This window comes from Hyperoodon ampullatus, assembly GCF_949752795.1.
Source record: "Hyperoodon ampullatus genome assembly, chromosome: 5".
NCBI lineage: Eukaryota > Metazoa > Chordata > Mammalia > Artiodactyla > Ziphiidae > Hyperoodon > Hyperoodon ampullatus.
The window spans coordinates 3,824,633-3,850,809 of NC_136918.1; the positions used below are offsets into that span (position 1 = coordinate 3,824,633).

At 35.6% G+C, this 26,177-nt stretch overlaps 1 protein-coding gene across 2 annotated transcripts in view; it reads right to left on the reverse strand.

The window, feature by feature from the left end:
* The window catches only part of STAG1 (STAG1 cohesin complex component), a gene marked incomplete at both ends in the record, with an annotated part of 314,305 nt that overhangs the window by 123,467 nt on the left and 164,661 nt on the right, over positions 1–26,177 (reverse strand). For both annotated transcript variants that reach the window (XM_079704598.1, XM_079704597.1), the window contains one exon: positions 8,169–8,292. In XM_079704598.1, coding sequence (XP_079560724.1) covers positions 8,169–8,292 — 124 coding nt within the window. The remainder of the gene's footprint in view (positions 1–8,168; positions 8,293–26,177) is intronic.

Sequence of the window (26,177 nt, forward strand, 5' to 3'; positions counted from 1 at the left end):
AATTAGTCACTGAAACTGACCATCCAACTTATGATGATCTCCCTACACTCTGAACGCTCTTTTATAGCAAAAATGGCCTATAAAATTCCCTTGGGAACTTTCATTATAATTTATGTAATTTTGTGGTTTTCTTAATACTTAGCACACTACTATTTAAAAAATAAATGTTCGGGGAACTGGATCAACATGGCAGAGGAGTAGGATGTGGAGCTCACCTCCCCACAGATACATCAAAAATACATCTACATGGGGAATGATTCTCACAAAACATCTACTGAATGCTGGCAGAAGACTTCAGACTTCCAATAGGGCAAGAGAATCTCCATGTAACTGGGCAGGGCAAAAGAAAAAGAGAGAGAAAGGAATCGGGAATGGACCTGCACCTCTGGGAGGGAGCTGTGAAAAAGGAAACGTTTCTGCACACTGGGAAGTCCCCTCAGTCCCTCTGTCCACTGGCGGGGACAGAGGGGTAGCTTCAGAGCCTTGGAGGAGAGCACAGCAACAGGTATGTGGAGGGCAAAGCAGAGACAGACCTGCACAGGTCGATGCTGACCGGCACTCCCCAGCCTGAGATGCTTGTCTGCTTGGCCGCTGGGGCAGGTGGGGGCTGGGTTCTGAGGTTCGGGCTTTGGAGGTCAGACCCCGGGGAGAGGACTGGGGTTGGCTGTGTGAACACAGCCTGAGGTGGGTAGGGTGCAGGGCGCCACAACTGAGGGAGTCTGGGAAGAAGCCTGGGCCCACCAGAGGCAAGGGACCATTGTTGGGGGGCATGAGAGGAGAGGAGTGGGCCCGCCACAGGACCTTCTTTCTCTGCATGCTCACAGGCAGCAGGGCACTGCCTATATGAGCTCCAGGGGCAGGCGTGAGCCATGGCTGACATCTTGGACTCCAGAGGCAGGTGCGGAACGCTGCCGTTGCTGCTGCCACTGCCAAGGGTCCTGTGAGCGGGGGTGCAGATCACTGCCCTCACCTTCCCAGGAGCCGGCACGGCCCGCCACTGCAGAGGGTCCCCTGAAGTGGGACCAACGTCCCCAGGAGTGCACACAGCCAACCACTGCTGACAGGGGCCCTGCAACCCGGTGCCAACCACCGCCCCCACCTCCACGGGGTGCGCAACACCACTGCCGCCTAGGGTCCCAAGATCTAGGGCCAACGTCCCCAGGGACACGTGACCTGCTGCCACCAATGCGGAGAAACCTGCGACTGGGAGCCAACTGTTGCCCCCGCCTCCCTGGGAGCATGCACCTGCACACCCTGATCAAGGGGATAACAGCCAGCACACGCTAAGAAAGAGACAGCAAGCATCCAAACCAAAAACAGCACTCATGTCAAAAAAAAAATTGAACCCACGCAAGCTACACAGGGATTCTCTTGCTTATAAATAGCCCTCCAAGACCACAGTAGATAATTGTTTCTCCTGAACTCACAGAGTAAGAGAAATATAAGCAAAATGAAAAAGCAGAGGAACCACTCTCAGTTAAAAGACCAAAAAAATTTGCCTGCAGGAACAATGAAAAAGACCTCCTCAGTCTAATAGACACCCAGTTAAAAAAGGAGGTAATGAAAACACTGAAGGAATTAAGAAAGTCTATCAACAGAAAGGCAGATTACTGTAAAAAGGAACTTGAAACTACAAGGAGGAGACAAGAAAAATTAGAAAATTCATTTGCTGAGATGAAAGCTGACTGAGCTCAAGGCAATGAACAGCAGAATGAATAATGCAGAAGAAAGAATAATGAATAATGCAGAAGAAAGAATAAGTGACCTGGAAGATAGACTAATGGAAATTACCCAATCAAAACAGAAGACAGAAAGCCAAATGAAAAAAAAAAATGAAAGCAACATAAGAGACCTATGGGATAATATAAAGCAGGCCAATCTATGCATAATAGGGATTCCAGAAGGAGAAGAAAGAGAAAAGGGGATTGAAGATGTATTTGAAGAAATTATGGCTGAAAATTTCCCAAACTAAAAGAAGGAAACAGATACCCAGATACAGGAAGCACAGAGGGTCCCAAAGAAGATGAAGCCAAACAGACCTACATCAAGACATATTATAATAAAAATGGCAGAAGTTAAAGATAAAGAGAGGATTCTAAAGGCAGCAAGAGAAAAACCAAGAGTTCTTTACAAGGGAACCACCATAAGACTATCAGCTGATTTCTCTACAGAAACACTGTAGGCCAGAAGGGCGTACAAAATATATTCAAAGTCTTGAAAGAGAAAAATCTGCAACCTAGAATACTCTACTCAGCAAGATTATCATGTAGACTAGGAGGAGAAATAAAGAATTTCTCAGACAAGCAAAAATTGAAAGAAAACAGCAATACTAAACCTATCTTGAAAGAAATATGGAAAGGTCATCTCTAAGTAGAAAAGAAGCAGCAAGAAGAAATAGGAAGGAGGAAATCACAATTGGAAAGTAAATCACTTAAATTAGCCAGTATACAGATCAAAAAGAAAAAAAAACCCTATTTGTGAAAGCAATGATAAACACAAGGAACAGCAAAGGGATAAACATGAAGATGTAAAAAGGGACATCAAAATCATAAAATGTGGGGAAGGAGAGTAAGAAAATGAAGATTCTTTTTCTTTTTTTAAAATGTGTTTGAGTCAATATGACTACCAGTCTAAAGCAAGCATATATGGGAAGGGGTTAACATACTTGAAAAACAGGGCAACCACAAATGGAAAACATACAATAGATTCACAAAAACCTAAAAAAGAACACAAGCATAAAATAAAAGGAAATCATGAAACCACAAAAAGAAAAACAGAAAAAGAAAGGAACAAAGAAGAAACAAAGAATCAACTGGAAAACAAGTTTTTAAATGGCAATAAATACATATATATATATATCAATAATTACCTTAACTGTCAATGGACTGAATGCTCCAATCAAAAGACACAGAGTGGCAGACTGGATAGAAAAAAACAAGAGTCTACAATATGCTGTCTACAAGAGACCCACCTTAGGGCAAAGGATACACACAGATTGAGAAAGAGGGGATGGTAAAAGATATTTCATGCAAACGGAAATGACAAGAAAGCAGGAGTTGCAATACTCATATCAGACAAAATAGACTTCAAAGCAAAGGCTATAAAGAAATATAAAGAAGGACACTACATAATGATAAAAGAATCAATAGAAGAAGACGATTTTATACTTATCAACATATATGCACCTAATATAGGAGCACCCCTGATACATAAAACAAATACTAACAGACATAAAGGGAGAAATTGATGGGAATACAATAGTAGGAGACTTTAACACCCCACTCACATCAATGGACAAATCTTCCAGACAGAAATCAACAAGGTAACAGAGGTCCTAAATGATACAACAGTTAGACTTAATTGATAGTTTCAGGATACTACATACAAAAAAAAACCAAAACACAACAACAACACCCCACAAAAAACAGAATATACATTCTTTTTGAGTGCACACAGAACATTCTCTAAGGCTGACCATATCCTAGGGCACAAAACTAACCTCAACAAATTTAAGAGTACAGAAATTATTTTAAGCATCTTCTCTGACCACAATGGCATGAAATTAGTAATCAACCACAGGAAAAGAAACGAGAAAAGAACAATTAGCTGGAGACTGAATAACATGCTACTAAAAAACCAATGGGTCAATGAGGAAATCAAAAAGCAAATTAAAATATACCTTGAGACAAACAACAATGAAAACACAACCATACAAAATCTATGGGACACAGCAAAAGCAGTTCTTAGAGGGAAGTTTATAGTGATACAGGCCTTCATCAAAAAACAAGAAAAATCTCAAGTAAACAACCTAACCTATCACCTAAAAGAATTAGAAAAAGAAGAACAAACAAAACCTAAAGTCAGCAGAAGGAAGGAAATAATAAAGATCAGGGAGGAAATAAATAGAGATTTAAAAAAAAAGGAAAAAAATCAACAAAACCAAGAGCTGGTTCTTTGAAAGAGTAAACAAAATTGACAAACCTCTAGCCAGGCTCACCAAGAAGAAAAGAGAGAGAACCCAAATAAACAAAATGAGAAATGAAAAAGAAGAAATATCAACTGATACCACAGAAATACAAAAAACATAAGAGAATACTATGAACCATTATATGCTAACAAATTTGACAACTTAGAAGAAATGGATAACTTTCTAGAAACATACAGACCACCAAAATTGAATCAATAAGAAATAGATAATTTGAACAGATCAATCACTAGAAGTGAAATAGAATCTGTAATAAAAATACTTCCTACAAACAGAAGTCCAGGACCAGATGGCTTCCCAGGTGAATTCTACCAAACATACAAAGAACTTACACTGATTCTTCTCAAACTCTTCCAAAAGACTGAAGAGGAGGGAACACTCCCAAAGACATTCTATGAAGCCACCATCACCCTGATACCAAAAGTAGACAAAGACACCACCAAAAAAGAAAATTACAGGCCAATATCTTTGATGAATATAGATGCAAAAATCCTCAGCAAAATATTAGCAAAAAGAATCCAACAACACATAAAAAAGATCATATACTATGACCAAGTGGGATTCATCCCAGGTTCACAAGGATGGTTCAACATATGCAAATCAATCAGTGCAATACACCACATTAACAAAAGAAAAGTCAAAAACCACATGATCATCTCAACAGATGCAGAAAAAGCATTTGACAGAATTCAACATTCATTCATGATAAAAACTCTTACCAAAGTGGGAATAGAGGGAACATATCTCAACATAATTAAAGCCATTTATGAGAAACCCACAGCCAATATAATAATCAACAATGAAAAGCTGAAAGCCTTCCCACTAAAATGTGGAACAAGACAAGGATGCTCACTCTCACCATTTCTTTTCAACATAGTATTGGAATTCTTAGCCACAGCAATCAGACAAGAAAAAGAAACAAAAGGTATCCAAATTGGAAGGGAAGAGGTAAAATTGTCACTATATGCAGATGACATGATACTATATATAGAAAACCCTAAGGACTCCACACAAAAACTACTAGATCTAACAAATAAATTCAGCAAAGTAGCAGGATAGAAGATTAACATTCAGAAATTGGTTGCATTCCTTTACATTAACAATGAAATATCAGAAAGGGAATGTAAACAAGTTTTAAAATTGCACCCCCCCAAAAAAAATCAAGGAATAAACCTGACCAAGGAGGTGAAAGACTTATATGCTGAGAACTATAAAACATTAATAAAGGAAATAAAAGAGGATTCAAAGAAATGGAAAGATATCCCATGCTCTTGAACTGGAAGAATTAACATTGTTAAAATGGCAATACTACCCAAAGCATTCTACAGACTTAATGCGATCCCTATAAAATTACCCATGACATTTTTCACAAAACTAGAACAAATAATCCAAAAATTTATATGGAACCATAAAAGACCCAGAAGTGCTAGAGCCATCCTGAGGAAAAAAAACAAAGGCATAACTCCCCAGACTTCAGACAATGCTACAAAGCTACAGTAATCAAAACAGTGTGGTATTGGTACAAAAACAGGCATACGGATCAATGGAACAGAATAGAGAGCCCAGAAATAAACCACACACCTATGGTCAATTAATCTTCGACAAAGGAGGTAAGAATATACAAGGGGAAAAAGGAAGTTTCTTCAGCAAATGGTGCTGGGAAAGTTGGACAGCTGCATCTAAATCAATGAAGTTAGAACACACCCTCACACCATGCACAAAAATAAACTCAAAATGGCTTAAAGACTTAAACATAAGACAACATACCATAAAACTCCTAGAAGAGAGCATAGGCAAAACATCCTCTGACATAAATTGTACCAATGTTTTCTTAGGTCAGACTCCCAAGGCAATAGAAATAAAAACAAAAATAAACAAATGGGACCTAATCAAACTTGCAAGCTTTTGCACAGCAAAGGAAACCATAAAAAAAAAAATGAAAGACAACCTACGGAATGGGAGAAAATATTTGCAAATGATGCAACAGACAAGGCTTAATCTCCAAAATATACAAAAAACTCATGTAACTCATCAACAAAAAAACAAATAACCCAATTGAAAAATGGGCAGAAGACCTTAATAGACATTTCTCCAAAGAAGACATACAGATGGCCAATAGGCACATGAAAAGATGCTCAACATCACTAATTATTAGACAAATGCAAATCAAAACTACACTGAGGTACCACCTCACACCAGTCAGAATGGCCATCATTAAAAAGTCTACAAATAACAAATGCCGGAGAGGATGTGGAGAAAAGGGAACTCCTACACTGTTGGTGGGAATTGTAAGCTGGTACAACCACTATGGAGAACAGTATGCAGGTTACTCAGAAAACTAAAAACAGAATTACCACATGATCCAGCAATCCCCCTCCTGGGAATATACCTGGACAAAACTATAATTCAAAAGATACATGCACCCCTATGTTCATAGCAGCACTGTTCACAATAGCCAAAACACGGAAACAACTTAAATGTTCATCGACAGAGGAATGGATAAAGAGGATGTAGTAAATATATACAATGGAATACTATTCAGCCTCAAAAAGAACAAAATAATACCATTTGCAGCAACATGGATGCAGTAAATATATACAATGGAATACTATTCAGCCTCAAAAAGAACAAAATAATACCATTTGCAGCAACATGGATGCAACTAGAGATTGTCATACTAAGTGAAGTCAGAAAGAGAAAGACAAATATATGATACCACTTATATGTGGAATTTAAAATATGGCACAAATGAACCTATCTACAAAGCAGAAACAGACTCAAGTTGGGCAAGGATAAGGATGGACTGGGAGTTTGGGATTGGTAGATGCAAACTATTACATTTAGAATGGATAAACAACAAGGTTCTAATGTATAACACAGGGAACTATATTGAATATCCTGTGATAAACCATAATAGAAAATTAAAAAAAAGAATGTATATATGTATATAACTGAGTCACTTTACTGTACAGCAGAGATTGGCACAGCACTGTAAATCAACTATACTTCAATAAAAAAAAATTTTTTTTTAAATGCCAAACCTATAAAAAAATAAATTGCTCTGTCTGAGCTGTCTAAAAAAATCAATCAATCAATCAGTCAATAAGTAAAAAATGCTCCACAGGCTAATAATGGTAATATATAGAAAATAAGTCTTAGACTTTTACCAAAATTACTGTAAAAGTCTAAGAATATAATTGCATTTAAAAAGATAAAATGAAAAAAAAAGATAAAATATCTTCTAATAGGTATGATACTTTTAACAATTCAAATAATGGAATATAACATCTTTTAAAAGAAATCATTGTTAAGATTTCTTTTTTGTGTGTGAAAATCTGGCAATTCAAGTTATAGAATGTCAGGTCATTCAATATAAAAATTCCAGCAATTTATCATTCCTATCCTTGGTTATTTAAGGATTACATACTCAGGACTTAATAATGTGAGATTCCTTTTAAGTCAGAGCCTTTTTTAAGAGAGTGGAAGTAGAGACAGATTTTAAGACCAGATATTCTAGAATCCAACAAATCTATTCAACTCTGCTAAAACATTCTACTACGATATGACCTTAGAGAATTCAAAATAAGAAAGCTTCTTTAGTTTCTATATATTAAGAGAAAAAGGAATCTCTTTTGATTCCAAACTAGAAAAAGATTATAATTAGCTTATTGAGGTACTACATTCTCTTAAAATTTAGATGTATCAGGTTGTCAACCTTGCTTTAAGACGGCATTACAACTAAGTAAGACATGGTTTTCACACATATGCTGATGTCTCAAGCTTCATCACGGCCACAAGTAAATAGTATTCAGCTGTATCATCTTAAATTTCGATATTATTATAACTCTTGAGAAAAACCAACCAATGCCATCTTTTTTTTTTTTTTTTTTTTTTTTTTTTTTTTTTGCGGTATGCGGGCCTCTCACTGTTGTGGCCTCTCCCATTGTGCAGCACAGGCTCCGGACACGCAGGCTCAGCGGCCATGGCTCACGGGTCCAGCCACTCCGCAGCATGTGGGATCTTCCCAGACCGGGGCATGAACCCGCGTCCCCTGCATCGGCAGGCGGACTCTCAACCACTGCGCCACCAGGGAAGCCCCCAATGCCATCTTAATTCCTAGCTTTCTAGTATTAATATTAGGACAAGTACATCTTCTATGAAAGCTGAGAACAGAGTAACTTACCCTGTCATGAAGAGTCCAGCCAACATATTTTAGGTAACTGTCATTTAGGAAGGCATCACTATACATTTTCATCCATACTCCAATTTCTTCAATACAAATGGCTCTAATCTCAGCAATAGCATCACTAGAGAAGGAAAAAAAGAGACAAACCTCCGATTAATATCCAAATCCAGAAAGTACTTCATACTCATTTTCAGCAAGCAATAGATATCAATATTATCCAAATACTGTTTTTATATCTGCCCTCTCAAAGGTCTCCAACTTGAATATCTTCTATTTTTTATATGGCTTCTATAAAATAAAAACCACCAATACCAAACACACAAAAAAATGCTTCTGGAAATCATCTTATTTTGACTCAACTGCTCTATTTTCAGTGGACGAGGAAATGACATTTGGAGTTTTCTGAAAGCCTCACAATTATTATGGGATCAATACACATGTTAAAACTTCTGAGGAACCAGAGTATCAACATCCAAATACAGAATAATGGAGAACTCAAAACGTGTTTCTCTAAATAACTGTGACTCTTTCTAAGCTAGTACACATCTGAAGAATTAGAAGAAAATAATTTTCATGAACAAAAAATTAGTATCTATGAGGCAAAATTGTAGCAGCCTGTATTATTTGAAAATGTACAGTAGTTTACAAAACCAAGGCCTTGAAGTAACTGCACAAGGAAGAAGAATAATTCACATTTAGTCACAACAGAACAATCCTGGTGACCACACTATGAAGTGGTAGCAGAACGAACCCCAAAGTCAGGTCTCTGGCTCTGTGCCCAGACAGCTTTTCACCTCACCATAAGCATCTACTACAACCCTCCTGGAATTACTTCTGCTCTAAAATCTGTGAACCATGAAAAAATACAGTGTTAATATTTTTACCTTATCTTTCAACAGGTTAATAACTCTGGCTAAAAAACCCCCATATTATATAATTAAGATAAATCCTAACTTTCTTTTGTAAATCTTAAAGGTTTCTGAGTTACCATACATGAATAATGTTTAATTCTCCAATTCACACAAGGTAATCATCTGTCAAGGAGCTTTCCTTAGTTTCTCTTTTGTGATAAAATGAGTGCTAGTATTCTAATATTTAATTCTCTGCTCTAATAAATCTTAGTTCCTTCTAAGTCCATGTCATTGCTTAAAGAATAAAAATGTGAGAAACTTTCTCTTTCAAAACCATACTACCAATTACAGTCTTCAGTTTTCCTACATTTTTGCTGTTGTTTATACCTTTTTCTCATGGAGAGATTCTATAGCACAGAGGCTAATGATACAGACTTTGGAGCAAGACATCCTGAGTTCAAATCCTGACTCTGCTATTTATTAGCTTCAAGTTATTTCCCTCTTTCTTAGATTTCCTCATCTGTAAAACAGGGATAATAACTGAACCTAGACCTCACAGTGACTGTGAGAATGAACTCACTTAATAAAAGTATCAATAAAATACTTAGAACTGTGCCTGGTACCTACTAAAACTTTCCATCAATGTTCATTATTATAATCTTTTAATTGTCATCATTCTAGACATTCATAGATGATACAATATAAAAAGTAGCTTAAAAACTGTGAAAGAATGTTCCTTGACCTTTAAAATAATGAATGTGAATGGTTCAAGGGTATTTCTTTTTTTCTAAATATGAAAAATTTCAGACATTACAAAGTTATTATGCTTTAACTTCATATATATTGTTTTACATATTTTGAAACTTTACATACATTATATCTTATAGGCTTCCTCTCCAATTAGATTTTTTCACAAACCAGGTTTTGCAATTTATACACACTGATTCATATAGCTCCAAGTCCAATATATTAACTTTAACTGATGTTCAGTGTTCCTTTCTATAAATAAATTACAAATTACTTATACATTCTTTCAGTGGCAGACATTTAGGTTGTTTCCAAGTTTTTGCTTTTATTAACAACGAATGGCATAAGCATTCTCGTACATGTCTTCTTGTGTAAGCGTTTCCCCTAGGGCAGTGTTTTTCAAACAATGCATTACTACCTACCAGCACATTATGAAATAAATTTAGTGAGTGGGGAAAAAAAAGTATTTGGGATAGAAAATACTAAAATGCTTCACATGGGGTAAGGCAAGTAAGTATTTTTTTCTTGGAACATCTGTGTACTTGATGTAGGACATGGTCAGTCAAGTCTGTGAGACACTGTTGTTATACTTAGAAGTGAAATTTACTGGGTGAGAAGGAATACACATCTTTACCTGAATTAGATATTAACAAATTTCTCCATATAGTGCTTTCATTCCTGCCTGTCACTTGGTATTGTTCTACTATTTTATATAAATTTCCGCTTCTAAGAACAAGTTCATATACTTTGTCTTCTACTGGGCTGTCCAAATTAAAAAAAAAAACAAAACCAACAGCAAAAATAAAACAAAATAAAATAGCTCCCCTCCAAAACCAAAACATAACCACAAAATACCCAAATCCCAAAGATCAATTACACTTATTCTCTGCTGAAATACGCTTGTACAAACCAATCAAAAAAATTAAAACAAACAAAACCAGGCTGAGTTTTTTATTACACAAGCTCAGGGAAGTAGGCTAAGGACACAATGAATAGGTATGGTATTTTGATTAAAACTATAGTGACTACTAAGTACAGTAACTCATAATACATAGCTCAATCATTCTTCCATTCATTACCATTGGTATTACCATTACCTCTGGTATTGAGATTATGGGTAGCTGATTCCCAAGGCTAGAGAATATAAAGGCTTAGCTTTATTTCAGTAGGAAAATATTGCTCAAAATCTTTTTTTATAACCATTTCTATGTCTAAGCCTAACCTCTAATACCTTTTTCTCATGCTTATTAGACTGCCAAAAGCTCATGTTCTTGAAACACAGCTCTTCTCTGTAAGCACTGCCAACATTTTGATACAGCTTATCTTCTTGGAATCCCAGTCCTTGTCTACTTCAGATGCTAGTCTGACGCCTCCCACTTTAACTTAAAAATTTTTAAATATCCTTTTTAGATTTACAATTTGACTATGTATGTAAGACAGCCCATTCTACTACTATTAAAAGTCCCTAGGTGATTTTTCTCCTATTTGGGTTTTGGAGCTCTAATCTACTTTGCTTGCTGATACCACCCTATTAATCATTCTCTACATGTAATTATATTATGTAATTACAGACTATACAGTAAAATAAGAATTTCTTTGTGGTGGTCTTAAAATGTTCACAAATTTTCTGTTACTATTCCCTTTGGTGGAGACACATGATTCTTTTCTTGAATACAGGTGTACTTATTAACTTGTTTCTAATAAATATAATTCAGTGGAAATGATGAATTTTGGCATCTGAAGCTAGGTCAAAAAAGACATAGTGACTTCTTTGTTCTCTCTCTTGGATCAATCTCTCTCAGGAAAGCCAACTGCCATGTCTTAAGGACATTCTAGCTGCCTTATAGAGAACTCAATGTGGTGAGTAACTAGGTCTTCTTCCACCAACCATGTGAGTAAGCCATACGAGAAGCAGATGCTCCAACCACAGTCAAGCCTTCAAATGACTGCAGCCTCAACCAAAGTCTTGATTGCAATCTGATGAGGGAACTTAAGCCAGAACCCCTTAGCTAGGCCACTCCGAAATTCTTGACCCACAGTAACAATGAGATAATGTATACTGTACCAAGTTTTGGGGTAAGTTGTTATATGGCAAAAGATAACCAATATTCTTAGTTTTACTGTTATTAAAGGCCTTTACCAATTGAGCCATAACCAATCTTCTTTTAGTTTGGTCTATGAATGAGTTCTTTAGTCCAAATAGCTAAACTGCACACATTACATGTCTGTGGTGATTCCTACACTCACAGTGCCCTCATTCCACTCTGATTACCTACAATAATTATTCTTTCAAGCTCTAGTAAACTTTCAGGTTTTCCATGATTCATGGCACATCCTCTTATTACCATAGATAGCTTTCTTCTTGCCTTCTAGGAACTAACATTCTATTTAAGTAAATGAAGTACAAAATGAAAATGCAGTATATTTCTAAATATTCCGTGGCTTGATTATGATATCTGTCTATCTATCTATTTGTTTTATGGTACGCGGGCCTCTCACTGCTGTGGCCTCTCCCGTTGCGGAGCAACAGGCTCCGGACGTGCAGGCCCAGTGGCCATGGCCCAAGGGCCCAGCTGCTCTGCGGCATGTGGGATCCTCCTGGACCGGAGCATGAACCTGCATCCCCTGCATCGGCAGGTGGACCCTCAACCACTGTGCCACCAGGGAAGCCCCTACAGTATATTTTTTGATATAGATATTTTTCTCATATTTTAGAGATCTTCAGTCTTTGATTTTTATATTACATTTATTTTTAACACCTTAATCTCTATTTCCAAAGGTCTCACTCCATTTAGAAAGATAACGTTTAGCTGCAGGTGTTTGGAAGTTTCCAAAACAAAGATTAAGTAGGGGGCAAAAAAGTTAGTAAGACAAGAGGAAATGTATAAAGACAATCACACGATGAACTAATTTTCATAGTTCTAGTACTGGGGCCTTGAAATGAACAACTAAAGATGAAGTCAGAATACACTTTACTTGAAAACTCAAAGAAAGAAAAAAACTAGAAAAGAATAATTCTGGGGCAATTAATCCTTTGCTGTAGCTCTTTTTTAAAGCATAAAAGAATAATTATGTTCATTTCTATGGAAAACTTACCTAATTTACTGATCCTCAGTTAGTATGCCTTTACTTTAATATCTGGACTTAAGTTTTTGTTTTGAATTAATTTCTTGGCAAATGAAATTCAAATTGTTTTCTGCTACTGAATTTTAATTAAATGTTTTGTGTACTACCCTTATAGATGCTTTCCCAGTAAGGAAGAAGATTAAATTAAAATGACTGATAAATTTCAGAGACTAATTCTTGGTTAACATATATTTTTTGACACAGTTATCTCTCTTACACAAGAAATCTCATGAGAGCTCTAGAGTAAGAAATAATTATGAATGCTAAGAAGGTCCACTATCTAAATTGTACAACACAATAAATTCATGACTCAACCAATTTTGTCACTAATGTTTGGCTAAAAAAATTTACATTTTCCAAAATAGAACAACTCCTAGAGATTGGGGGGAAAAAAGCCTAAGGGAGAAAGGAACAGCTGAAGGAGTTACTGAAAAGTCATACTATATCCTTTATTAGACTGTGAACAAGAACTTGAGAATAGAGATGATAGCTTGCAGAAAGATGATTAAAATAAATATTATCTTATAGAGTATTAAATGTTAGCAAAGGGCAGTACAAGGAACACAGAAGCATGTAAAATGATGGAGGGAAAGAGAAGGGGTCAAGGAAGGCTTCTGAGAGGCAGTAATGTTTGTGTAGACCAAAGAACTGAAACTCTCCTGGTTTGCTTACTAAATCCAAATCTTCCATTGAATTATTTCAGGATGACCAGCATTATTTAAAGTGTGTCAGAAACATAATAAGTTTATGAAATTAAAAATACTTTTCATCTCTTCCATTGCATTATCCATTAGAGAAAATACTGACAATATATACAACAAGGCATTTTATCACTAAGAGTCTCCCACAAAGCAGGTGACATAGCTATCCGCTATCCTGCATTACTCCTTAATATTCTACTATTAACAGCAATTTAGGCATAACATTAAAAACTGAATGTCAAGGATATATTAACTTTCAAAGAAAAATACCTTTAATTTATATTTACATTCTAACTATGAACTTAACCCACAGGTTAAGTCAAGGGTGAAATGTTAGGAAGTAAGAAGATTAAAATAATAGAATGACAGTTTACTCAGAATAAATCATATCATGGTATCATATAAGAATAGCTCTGAAAACATGATTCTGAAATGTTTCACTATTGTATAAAAAGATGAAAGACTCAACGAGAATATAAAAAATATCCATGTTTCATCTTCTCAAAATTGTTGAAATCTTTCCTCTGTTATCACTTCTTTCATTAAATTTGTTAATAATAAGAACCAAACTTTTAAATTCTTTTACTATCACTAAAATAAGTCTTTTTTGATTTTAAGACTTTCTCATGGTCTTTGATGTTTTGTACTTTGACTACAGTAGGTCTATATGTGAAACATTTTCCTTAACCTACTCAACACTCTAATTTTTTTTTAATTTGAACATTCCTTTTTTTTTGCGGTACGCGGGCCTCCCACTGTTGTGGCCTCTCCCGTTGCGGAGCACAGGCTCTGGACGCGCAGGCTCAGCAGCCATGGCTCACGGGCCCAGCTGCTCCACAGCATGTGGGATCTTTCCGGACCGGGGCACGAACCCGTGTCCCCTGCATCGGCAGGTGGACTCTCAACCACTGCGCCGCCAGGGAAGCCCTGAACATTCCATTTTTTAATCAATTTTGTAAAATTTCAGTTCTCTCATTTTACTACTTTCCAATACTTCTCTCTGTTTGAAATCCTATGTAAAGGACTTAAGAGGCCTCTCAAACGATTCCCCACTTTTCAGAAATGTCATTCTATTATCTTCTATGCCTAGGTAAATTCCTCAATATTATATTCTAATTCACTAAGTGTCCCTTCAACAGTCTAAAGTATATTTTCTTCACTAAATATATACCCATTAATGTATTTTTCATGTCTGGTATTTTAAAATTATGTTTTTAAGTCCACTTGTTCATATTATATACCATTTAATTGTTGAATAAACCGGGTCATTTGATCTATGCAACTTCCCACATTCTGTACTAAAATGATACCATTAGGATTCAGTCAGACAAAATGCTCTTCTATTTTCTATATTTCCTATGGACTGGTACTTAAATCTAACAATTAATTTAATCTTAATTTAATTTTAATTAATTAATATTTAATTTTTGAAGTTGGGGTGGCAGGAGAGAAAAAGCATTAACTGAAAGTGTCATCTCTCCACAGCACTTCTATTTCTAGTATGTACATGCAGTAACATTTTCCCTTAATCAATAAAGTGGACTAAGTGATACTTCTGGAAAAACCAATGATTGGTATCCATGACATGCTGATCACTTTGGCAGGCAGGTCATACTCTCACATATATTTTCAACCCTCTTTTGAGGAACTGAAATTTTTTTTAAATACATTTATTTATTTATTTATTTATTTAATTTTGGCTGCGTTGGGTCTTCGTTGCTGCACATGGGCTTTCTCTAGTTGCAGCGAGCAGGGGCTACTCTTCGTTGCGGTGTGCAGGATTCTCATTGTGGTGGCTTTTCTTGTTGTGGAGCATGGGCTTCAGTAACTGTGCCTCCTGAGCTCTAGAGCACAGGCTCAGCAGTTGTGGCACAAGGGCTTAGTTGCTCCACGGCATGTGGAATCTTCCCGGCCCAGGGCTCGAACCCGTGTCCCCTGCATTGGCAGGCAGATTCTTAACCACTGCGCCACCAGGGAAGCCCAGAGGAATTGAAATTTTAATGTATCAAAAGTGAGCTATGACAGATTCAATACTAGTATGCAAGGTCTGATTAAATTAAAAAATCAATAGGGTAACAGTAGGAAATTAAAGAATTGTTGCTTTTATGAGAATAATAGGTTGAAAATTTTGGCAAGACTCAGAAAGGGTGGGTCACTGAAATGAAATAAAGGCTATGTTATTTTGGTGTTGAATATGAGGTAAAATCATAAAAAATGATATGGATTCTGCATTCAAAATTGTGTGGCTGAGCCAAGATGGACAGGATTTATGCTTCTTCCTCTTGAAAAAACTAAAAAAACTGCATAAAATACATAAAATAATACTTTCTAGGTGTTGGATATCAGGCAGAGCAGGGCAGTGGTATAGGCAGGGGAACCTATACAGAGCCTGGGTATTTCCCTGAGTTGAGGAAAAGGAGCTGGGACTCTAGAGGACAAGGTGGTTAGATTTTACAAGGCACAGTACCAGAGATGCACAGAGAGAGTGAGCTCTGGGCATCTGCAGAAAGACCCTATCAACTCTTCAGCTGAGTATAAAGAGCATGTACATGTGAACAAATCAGGCAATGCTGGGGAAAGAACGGAAAGAGCAGAGAGGGCAACCTCTGGAGCAAACACAGGGCTTGGAATACTTTGTGTTCCAGTGAGCCAGAGCAGAAAAACCTTGTAATTCACAGGGCATCAAGAAAAGTACAAAGAATGGTTTTATCTTACTATCTGGGTAAAGTTAACCTTAGACTAAACGCTGCCCTGGTCCACTTAACAAACCTTACAAAAAGTCTTGAAAAGATCAAACATTAATTATGTCCCAGAGAAAAGTGGATGAATTTCTTAAGAATATATTGTCTGCTACCCAACAAAACAAAACCCACAGTGGTTGACACCTAATAAAAATTGCCAGGCATTCAAAGAAGAAAATGACCCATAATAAGGGGAAAAATTAACCAAAACAAACAGAATCAGAAATGACACAGATGATAAAACTAGTGAAACAGAACATTAAAAGTTACAACAAAACACATATATTCAAGAGGCTTGAGGAGAGCCTGGATGTAATAAAACAAAAATGAAGAAAATGATCCTGAAGAACGTCATGACAAAATTGGTTAAACTAGTTACAAAAAAAAAAAAAAAAAATTAAATGCAACCAGAGCAAAAGATAAATTAACTACAAAGGACACAAGATAAGAATGACAGCAGTTCTAGTTGGAAACAAGCCAAACCAGAGATAATGGATCAATTCCTTTAAAAGACTGAAAAAAAATAAAGGTCAACCTACAATTCTATACTAAGAGAAAACACCTTTCTTCCCATCCCCCCAAATAACTCAAAATACAAAAACAATGTTTTTAGTTGTCTGGAAATAGGTTCAAAATGTTGAGAAGCATTTACTCGTAAAAAGCTGATGAAATTTGGGCCAAAAACAGCAAAAATCTATGACATTATTGAATGGACATAACCCCTTCAAACACCCTAAAACTCAGAGCAGCAGGTGTAGTGGAGGTAGCAGGATTGGGAATGCCCATGAAAACCACGGTTTTGAGCTGAGGAAGCTGACTTGATTGGTAGCAACATGCTAAATACCAACACCCAGGGAAGATTTCAATAAAAGAGCAAACTCTGTAACAAATGAATGGGGAAATAGCAGAGCTCTGCTAGCCTAAAGCTACAGTCCAGGAGAGATAAATTCCTCAGATTAAGTCCAAGTAAATTATTCAAAAACAAAATCCCCAACAATACGACAAACTTCAGGGGAAAAAAAATCAGAACCCAAATTTGCTAAGATTTTGTAAAATGCACAGTTTTTAACAGAAGATTATATGATGTACAAAGAAAAAGGGAAGTAATACCTATACTTGGAAACTGAAACAGTCTAAAGAAACTGTCTCCGAGTGGGCCCAGCTGTTAAATTTAGCAACGATTTTAAAGCAGATCCAATAAATATAATCAGATTATATTGAAAGATGCTATATTCAAAGAACTAGATGAGAACATGACGAGGCCTCAACCAACAGTGGATTATGATAAAGAAACAGCAAGTATAAAAATAGGACCAACTGAAAAGTACAATAACAGAAATAAAAAACTCACCATATGGTTTCAGCAGCATATTTGAGTTGACAGAAAAAAAACACTGAACCTAAAGATAGGTAAACAGAAATTACCCAAAGAATAGAAATGAAAAACACTGAGGAAGGAAAAACGAGAGAGAGAGAGAGAGAGAGCGCGTGAGAGCATGCACATGCATGTAAGCTCCAAAAGCTTAGGAAACAATATCATGTATACCAGTATATGTGTGAAAGGAGTCCAAACAAAGAGAAATGGGTAAAAAATATTTGAAGAATCAACGGCTAAAAGCTTATGAAATTTGATGAAAAACATGACTCTACAGATCCAAGAAGGTCAACAAAATCTTAGTAGGATAAACACAAAGAGGTCCATATCTAAACACAGAAGCAAACTGTGGAAAGCCAAAGAAAAATGGGGAAAAAAAGAAGAAAACAAAATAAAAGTTACCAAAAAAGTGACTCACAAATGTACAGGGGAACAGCAAGATTAACAACTAATTTTTTACTCAGAGACAATGAAGTCCAGTAGGTGGTAGAAAGGCACTAAAAGTGTTAAAGGAAAATAAAACTGTCCACCAAGAATTCTATATCTAGCAAAACTATCTTTCAAATATGGAAGATGAAATAATGACATTTCCAGATAAACAAAGACTGCTAGGACACTTGCCTTATAAGAAACTGTAAAGAAAGTCCTTCAAACTGAAAGGAAATAACTCTATACAATAACTCAAATTCATAGAAGAAAATGAAGAATGCTGGAAATGTTAACAACAGGGTAAAAAGAGAAGATAGCATGAATACTTCTTTGTTTAATTTCATTGAAAATCTTAAGATTGTATATACTGATAATAGTTAAAATGGTAATGCTGGGATAATACCAAATGGAGATAAAAGATATTTGACAATAATAGTATAAAGGAAGAACAAGAAAATGGGGCTATACTGGAGCAAAGATGCTACATTTATGTGAAATTAGTCATGCTAATCGGATGTAGTTTCTGTAGCAACCATAAAGAAAAGAACAGAGATTGTTCAATGGATAAAAACACAAGATCCAACTCTAGGCTGTCTATAAGAGATATATTTCATATTCAAAGACACAAACAGTGGAAGGATGATAAAAGATACATCATACAAAAAGTAACCATAAAAGAACCAGAGATATATTATTATCAGGCAAAGAAGTCTTTGACACACACACAAAAAAAAGTCATACTAAAAAAGGACATTTCATAATGATAAAAAGGTTTACAGGAAGATGTAACAAAACAGCAGAATATATCCTTTTTATATGCACATGTAGTATTTTTTTTTGGATAATCCAACTGATTAAGAAAAACAAGGCCCATAAAGTATAAAATGATTCAAATATCAATACCTGAAAGTGTGTTTACTAACAACAATGCAATTAAACTAGAAATTAAGAAGAGAAATTAATTTGGAAAACCTCCAAATATTTCAAAATTAAACAAGAAAGCTTAACAACCCATGAGTTGAAGAAGAAATCACAAATAAAATAAGGAAATTTTTAGTTCTGAATAAAATTTAAAATACAACATATTTGTTGTATAAAAAGTCATGGTATGTCACTAAAGCGGTACTTTGAGGGAAATTTATAGCTTAGCATGCCAGGTAAGAAAGGAAGAAGGCTATACAAATCAACAATCTACATTAGGAAACTAAAAGAAGACAAGTAAATTAAAACTAAAGCAATCACATGGAAGGAAATATTAAGGTTGAAGCAAAAATCAATGAAATAAAAAATACATAAATAAAGTCAATGAAAGCAAAAGTTTATTCTTTGAAAAGATCAATATAACTGATAAACCTTTAGCTAGGCTGACTGACCAACACAAAAAAGAGAGAAGATACAAATTACAAAATCAAGAATGAGTAATGAGACATCCTACAGAAATAAAAATGATTATAAAGAAATATCATAAATAACATTATACAATCAAATGTGCACTATGCATGAAATAAAGTATTGTCTGAAAGAGACAAATTACCATAAAGAATCAACAAGGAATAGAAAATTTGGATAGATCTATAATAAGAAGTTTAATTAGTAAATGAAAGTCTTCACACAAAGGAAAACCTAGGCTTAAAGGACTTCCATGGTGAATTCTATCAAATTAATAAAACAAGACAAAACCAAAAAAAAACAATCTTCCATAAACTCTTTTAGAAAATAGAGCAGGAGGGAACATTTTCCAGTTCTCTGAGGCTAGTAAGCATATTAATACCCCTTATGAAAGTAGACACAAAAATCCCTAACAAAATATTAGCAAACTAAATCCAGTAGCATAGAAAAAACATTATATACCATGACCATGTGGGATTTTCCCAGATTGCAAGATTGGTCTAATATCTGAAAATGAGTGAATATAATATCTTATATCAATAAAAAAGCCTGTATTTTTATCTCAACTGAAGCAGAAAAAATGAAATCAAACAATCAATCACAATAAAAACACCTAACAAAACCAGGTTAGAAGGGAAGCTCCTCATCCTACTAAAGGGTATCAACATAAAAAACTTACATTATACTTAATTTTAAAGACTAATTATTTTCCCATTAAGATCAGGAATAAAAGTAAAGCTGTCCTCTCTCACCACTTTTACTCAGTATTGTACTGGAGATTCTATCCAGTACAATAGGCCAATAAAAAAAATTAAAAGTGCCTTTGTTCACAAATGGCATAATCCTTTATGTAGAAAATTCTAAAGAAGCTACAAAAACAAAACCCCCAAACTACAGAACTAATGAAAGTATTTTATAATTTTGCAGTAATAAAATAATTATATTTTACATATTAATAAGGAAGAGTCTACAACAAAAATTAAGGACACAATTCCCATTATAACAAAATAAAAATGAAAACAAAAATAAATTTAACAAAAGTAGTATAAGATGTACACTGAAATAATAAAAATTGCTAAGAGAAACTAAAGAATATCTAAATAAATGGAGATACAACCTATATTCACAGAATGGAAAATTCAATATAATGAGGAAGGAAATTCTCTCCAAATTGGTATACTGATTCATTATATTCTCTTTCAAAATTCCAGCAAGATTTTGTGTAAAAATTGACAATCTGATTATAGAATTTATATAGAAATGTAAAGGATCTATAATAGCCATAACAATTTTGAAAAACAAAGTAAAAGGACATAACACTACCTAATTTTAAAAACTTACTCTAAAAGAAAAATACTGTATGCTCTCACTTATACGTAGACTCTAAAAAAGCTAAACTAATAGAGAGTAGAAATGTGGTCACCAGATGCTGGGGTGGGGGAAACTGGGGAGATGCTGGTCAAAGAGTACAAACTTCTATTTATAAGATAAATAAGTTCTAGGGACCTAATGTACACCATGGTGACTACAGTTAACAATACTGTAGTACACAGTTGAAAGTTGCTAAGGGAGCAATTCTTAAATGTTATCACCACCTAAATTAAAAAAGGTAATTACTTGAGATGATGGAGGTATTAACTAACCTTATTGTGATCATCATTTCACAATATATTATGTTTCAAAGGATCTTGTTGTACACCTTAAACATACATATGTTATATGTCAATTACATCTCAACAAAGCTTTTAAAAAACACCTTAAAAGTACTGTAATCAATACAGCTGGTAAGGGTTTAAGGACAAATTAGGAAATCCAGAAATAAAACTTTGCATTCATGGTCATTTGATTCCCAAGAAAAGTGCCAAAGGAATTCAGCTGAAGAACAGCCTTTCATCAATAGTGCTTGTAAAAATGAATATCTATATGCAAAAAGTGTCCTTATATCACACCATAAACAAAAATTAACTTTAAAAAAATCATTCATATAAATTAACTTAAATGATTAAATGAATAAACTTCTAGAATAAAACATAGAAGAACAGTTTGGGTTAGGAAAAATGTTCACAGATATGACATCAAAAGCATGACCATAGAAGAAAAATTGATAAAATTACCGCATTCAAATTGAAAACTTTTGTTCTTCAAAAGGTATCATTAAGAAAATGAAAGGAAAGCCACAGGCTGGGGAAAAATATGAAAATCATTTATGTGATAATGCACCTTATCAAGAATACAAAAAGTACTTCTATAAAATCCCTCTTGATAATTGTTAGAATAAAAAGACTGACAATCAGTACGGATAGAAAAGACTTCAACAATAACCATCAACCAAGTTTGACCTAATTGACATAAAAACAAAACCATGATACTCTTTTCCCATGCAAATAAAAAATTTATCAAGATAGAACATACTGTGGGCCATAAAACAAATATCAATAAACTTAAAAGCATTCAAGTCACATAAAGTATGTTCTCTGACTAGAATGAACTTAAGTTAGGAGACAATAACAGAAAGTTTTGAGATATTTGCAAATACATACCAAACTTCTAAATAATCCATGACCCAAAGAAACAAGTCCAGATGGAAATTAGAAAGTATTCTGAACTAAATGAAAATGGAAACACAACATATCCAAATTTAGGGGATACAGCTATAGCACGGCTAAGAAAGAAATCTATAGGAGTAAAAATTAATAGAGGAAAAAAAAGTAAGGCCTTATATCAGTGATCTCCATTTCCCCCCTGAGAAACTAAAGGGCAGAGGAAGGAAACCCAAAGAAAGCAGAAGAAGGAAAATAATAAGGAAAAGAACAGTAATCAAGTGAAACAGAAAACAGAAAAATAGAAGTACAATTAACCCAAATCTCATTTTCTAAGAAAATATAAATATAATTGATTAGCTCTAGACAGACTGATATGTGAGAGATGAAACCACCAATACTATGAACAACTTTATGCTGATATTTCTTGAATATACTTCAACAACTCAGATGAATCTATCACTTTTTTAAAGACAAAGTGAACAGTCTTATATCTACTACAGAAATTTAATTTGTAGTTTTAAACATCCTTACAAAGAAAATTCTAGAACCCAATGGTTTAACTCCTATCAGAGGAAGAAATAATACCAGTTTTATTCAACTGTTCCAGAAAATTAAAAAGGAGAGAATACATCACAACTCATTCTACAAAGCCAGCATCACACTGGTACCAAAAGCAGTCAGAGACACTCAGTAAAATAAAAGTTATAGATATATATCCCTCTTAAACACAGATACAAAAATTCCTAGGGAAATTTCAGCAAATGATATCCAAGAAGATAAAAACAGAATAATAGAGAGAGGAGTGGCCAAAATGAAGGAGTAGAAGGATGCTAAACTCACCTCCTCTCACGAGCACAACACAATCACAATAATTTTCAGAACAATCATCAATTGTTGTAAGATGTAACTTACATCACTGAAGATTGTAACTTACCAGAAAAGATTTTGTACAACAAAAGACATAAAGAAGGAACACACAACAAGACCAGCAGGAGGGGCAGACTCGCAATATAATCAAATCCCATACCCGGGTGGGCAACCCACATACCAGAGAAAAATTGTATTGTAAAGGTCCTCTCACAAGAGTGAGAGTTATGAGCCCTACATCAGGCTGTCTAGGTTGGGGGTCCATTACTGGGAAGAGAAGCCCCCAGAGCATTTGGCTTTGAAGACCAGGAGGGCTTGATTACAGGAGGTCCGCAGACTGGGGAAAATAAAGACTTCACTCTTAAAGGGTGCATACAAAATCTCACGTGCACTGGGGCAAAGGGCAAAAGCAGTAATCTGATAGGAGCCTGGGCCAGACCTACCTGCTGGTCTTGGAGGGTCTCCTGTGGAGGTGGGGGGGCAGCTGTGGCTCACCCTGGGGACACAGACACTGGTGATAGGCATATCAGGGAGTATTCATTTGCATGAATGCTTGGGGAGGCTAACACCTGGCTTCGGGCATCAGCACAAGAGCTGGCTCCATCCAATAGCCTATAGGCTCCAGTGCTGGGATGCCTCAGGCCAAAAACCGAACTGGATGGGGACACATCCCCAACTATCACCAGACAGGATTCCTAAGACCTCCTGAGCCAACATCCACCTAAAGACAGGCCTCTAGACAAGGCCCTGACCATCAGAGGGCCAAAACCCAGCTCTACCTCTCCCACTAGGAAGCCTGCACAAGCCTCTAGACCAGTCTCACCCACCAGGGGGCAGACACCAGAAACAAGAAAACTACAGTCACACAGCTCGCAGATTGAATTTGGAAATGCAGGCCAGACAGTACCTTGGGACCAGCTAGGCCCTGGTCCTTGGATTACAAGAGGGGAGTGCACTGCTGGGAAGCATAGGATGTAACTTAAAGAGGGGCACTTCTACAAGGTCGAGACATCACTGAAGACATCAAACAGGAAATCAAAAATTACCCAGAGACAAATGAAAACAAAAACACAACGATCCAAAACTTAAGGGACACAGGAAAAGCAGTTCTAAGAGGGAAGTCTATAGTGATACAAACTTACCTCAGGAAACAAGAACAATCTCAAGAGAAATGTAACCAACTTACCACACATATAAAAATACAAATAGCAATTCAGACAAAATGACATGACAGAGTAATATGTTTCAGATGAAGGAACAAGACAAAACTACAGAATAACAACTAAGTGACGTGGAGTCAGGCAATCTACCTGAGAAAGAGTTCAGAGTAATGATTGTAAAGATGATAAAAGGTACTGGGACGAGAATGGATGCATGGAGCGAGAAATTAGGAGTTTTTAACGAAGAATTAGAAAATATAAAGAAGAACCAAACAGAATTGAATAATACAATAACTGAAATGAAAAACATAATAGAAGGAATAAATAGCAGACTAAATGAGGCAGAAGAATGTATCAGTGAGCTGGAAGACAGAGTAGTGAAAATCACGGCCACAGAATAGAAAAAAGAAAAAAGAATGAAAAGAAATGAGGAAGTTTAAGAGAACTCAAGCATGCTAATATTCACATTATAGGGTCCCAGAAGGAAAAGAGAAGGAAAGAGCCTGAGAAAATATTTGAAGAGATAATAGCTGGAAACCTCCCTAACCCAGGAAAGAAAACAGTCACCCAAGTCCAGGAAGTAGAGCGTCCCATACAGGATTAACCCACAGAGGAACACACCTAGACACACTGTACTCCATGAACAAAAGTTAAAGATAAAGAGAGTGTATTAAAAGCAACAAGGGAAAAGCAACAAATTAAATACAAGGGAACTACGATAAGGCTACCAGCTGATTTTCCAGCAGAAACTATGCAGGCCAGGAGGGAGGGACACAATATTACTTGAAGTCATAAGAGAGAAAAACCTATAACCAAGAATACTCTACCAGCAAGGCTCTTGTTCAGATCTGATGGACAAATCAAAAGCTTTACAGACATGCAAATGATAAAAGAAGTTAGCACCACCAAACTAGCTTTACAACAAATGCTAAAGGAACTACGCTGAAAAAAAAGGCCACAACTAGAAACAAGAAAAGGACAAAATTGAAAAGCTCACTGGTAAAGGGAAACATATAATAGAAGTAGGAAATCATCCATATACAAAGCTGGTAGGGAGGTTAACAGACAAAAGTAATAAAATCGTTTGTATCCAAAAAAAAAAACAACAGTTAAGGGATACATAAAAAAATTAGATATAAAATATAAGATCAAAACCAGTTATTGTGACGGGGAGGGGAGTACAAATGCAGGGTATCTAAAATGCATTTGAAATTAAGATATCAACAACTTAAAACAAAAACATATATATAGACTGCTATATAAAAACCTCATGGTAACCACAAACCAAAACATGTAATAGATATACACACAAAAAAGAAAAAGGAATCCAAACATAACACTAAAGATAGTCATCAAGTCACAAGGGAAGAGAACAAAAAAAGAAAGGAGAAAAAAAAGACCTACAAAAACAAATTCAAAACAATTAACAAAATGGCAATAAGAACATACACATTGATAATTACCTTAAATGTAAATGGATTAAACGCTCTAACCAAAAGACACAGACTGGCTGAATGGATGCAAAAAACAGGACCCATATGTATGCTGCCTTCAAAGAGACTGACTTCAGATCTAGAGACACATACAGACTGAAAGTAAGGGGATGGAAAAAGTTATTCCACACAAATGGAAATCAGAAGAAAGGTAGAGTACCAATACTCATATCAGACAAAATAGACTTTAAAATAAAGACTGTAACAAGATATGAAGAGGGACACTACATGATGATCAAAGGATCAATCCAAGAAGAAGATATAACAATTGTAAATATATATGCACCCAACACTGAAGCACCTAAATATATAAGGCAAATGATAACAGATGCAAAAGGAGAAACTGACTGTAACAAGATAATATTTGGGGACTTTAACACCCGACTTACACCAAACGACAGATCATCCAGATAGAAAATCAATCAAGAAACACAGGCCTTAAATGACACCTCAGATGGACTTAAATGATCTTCAGAGAACATTCCATCTGAAAGCAGCAGAATACACATTCTTTTCAAGTGTACATGGAACATACTCCAGGACAGATCACATGCTGGGTCACAAAGCAAGCTTTGGTAAATTTA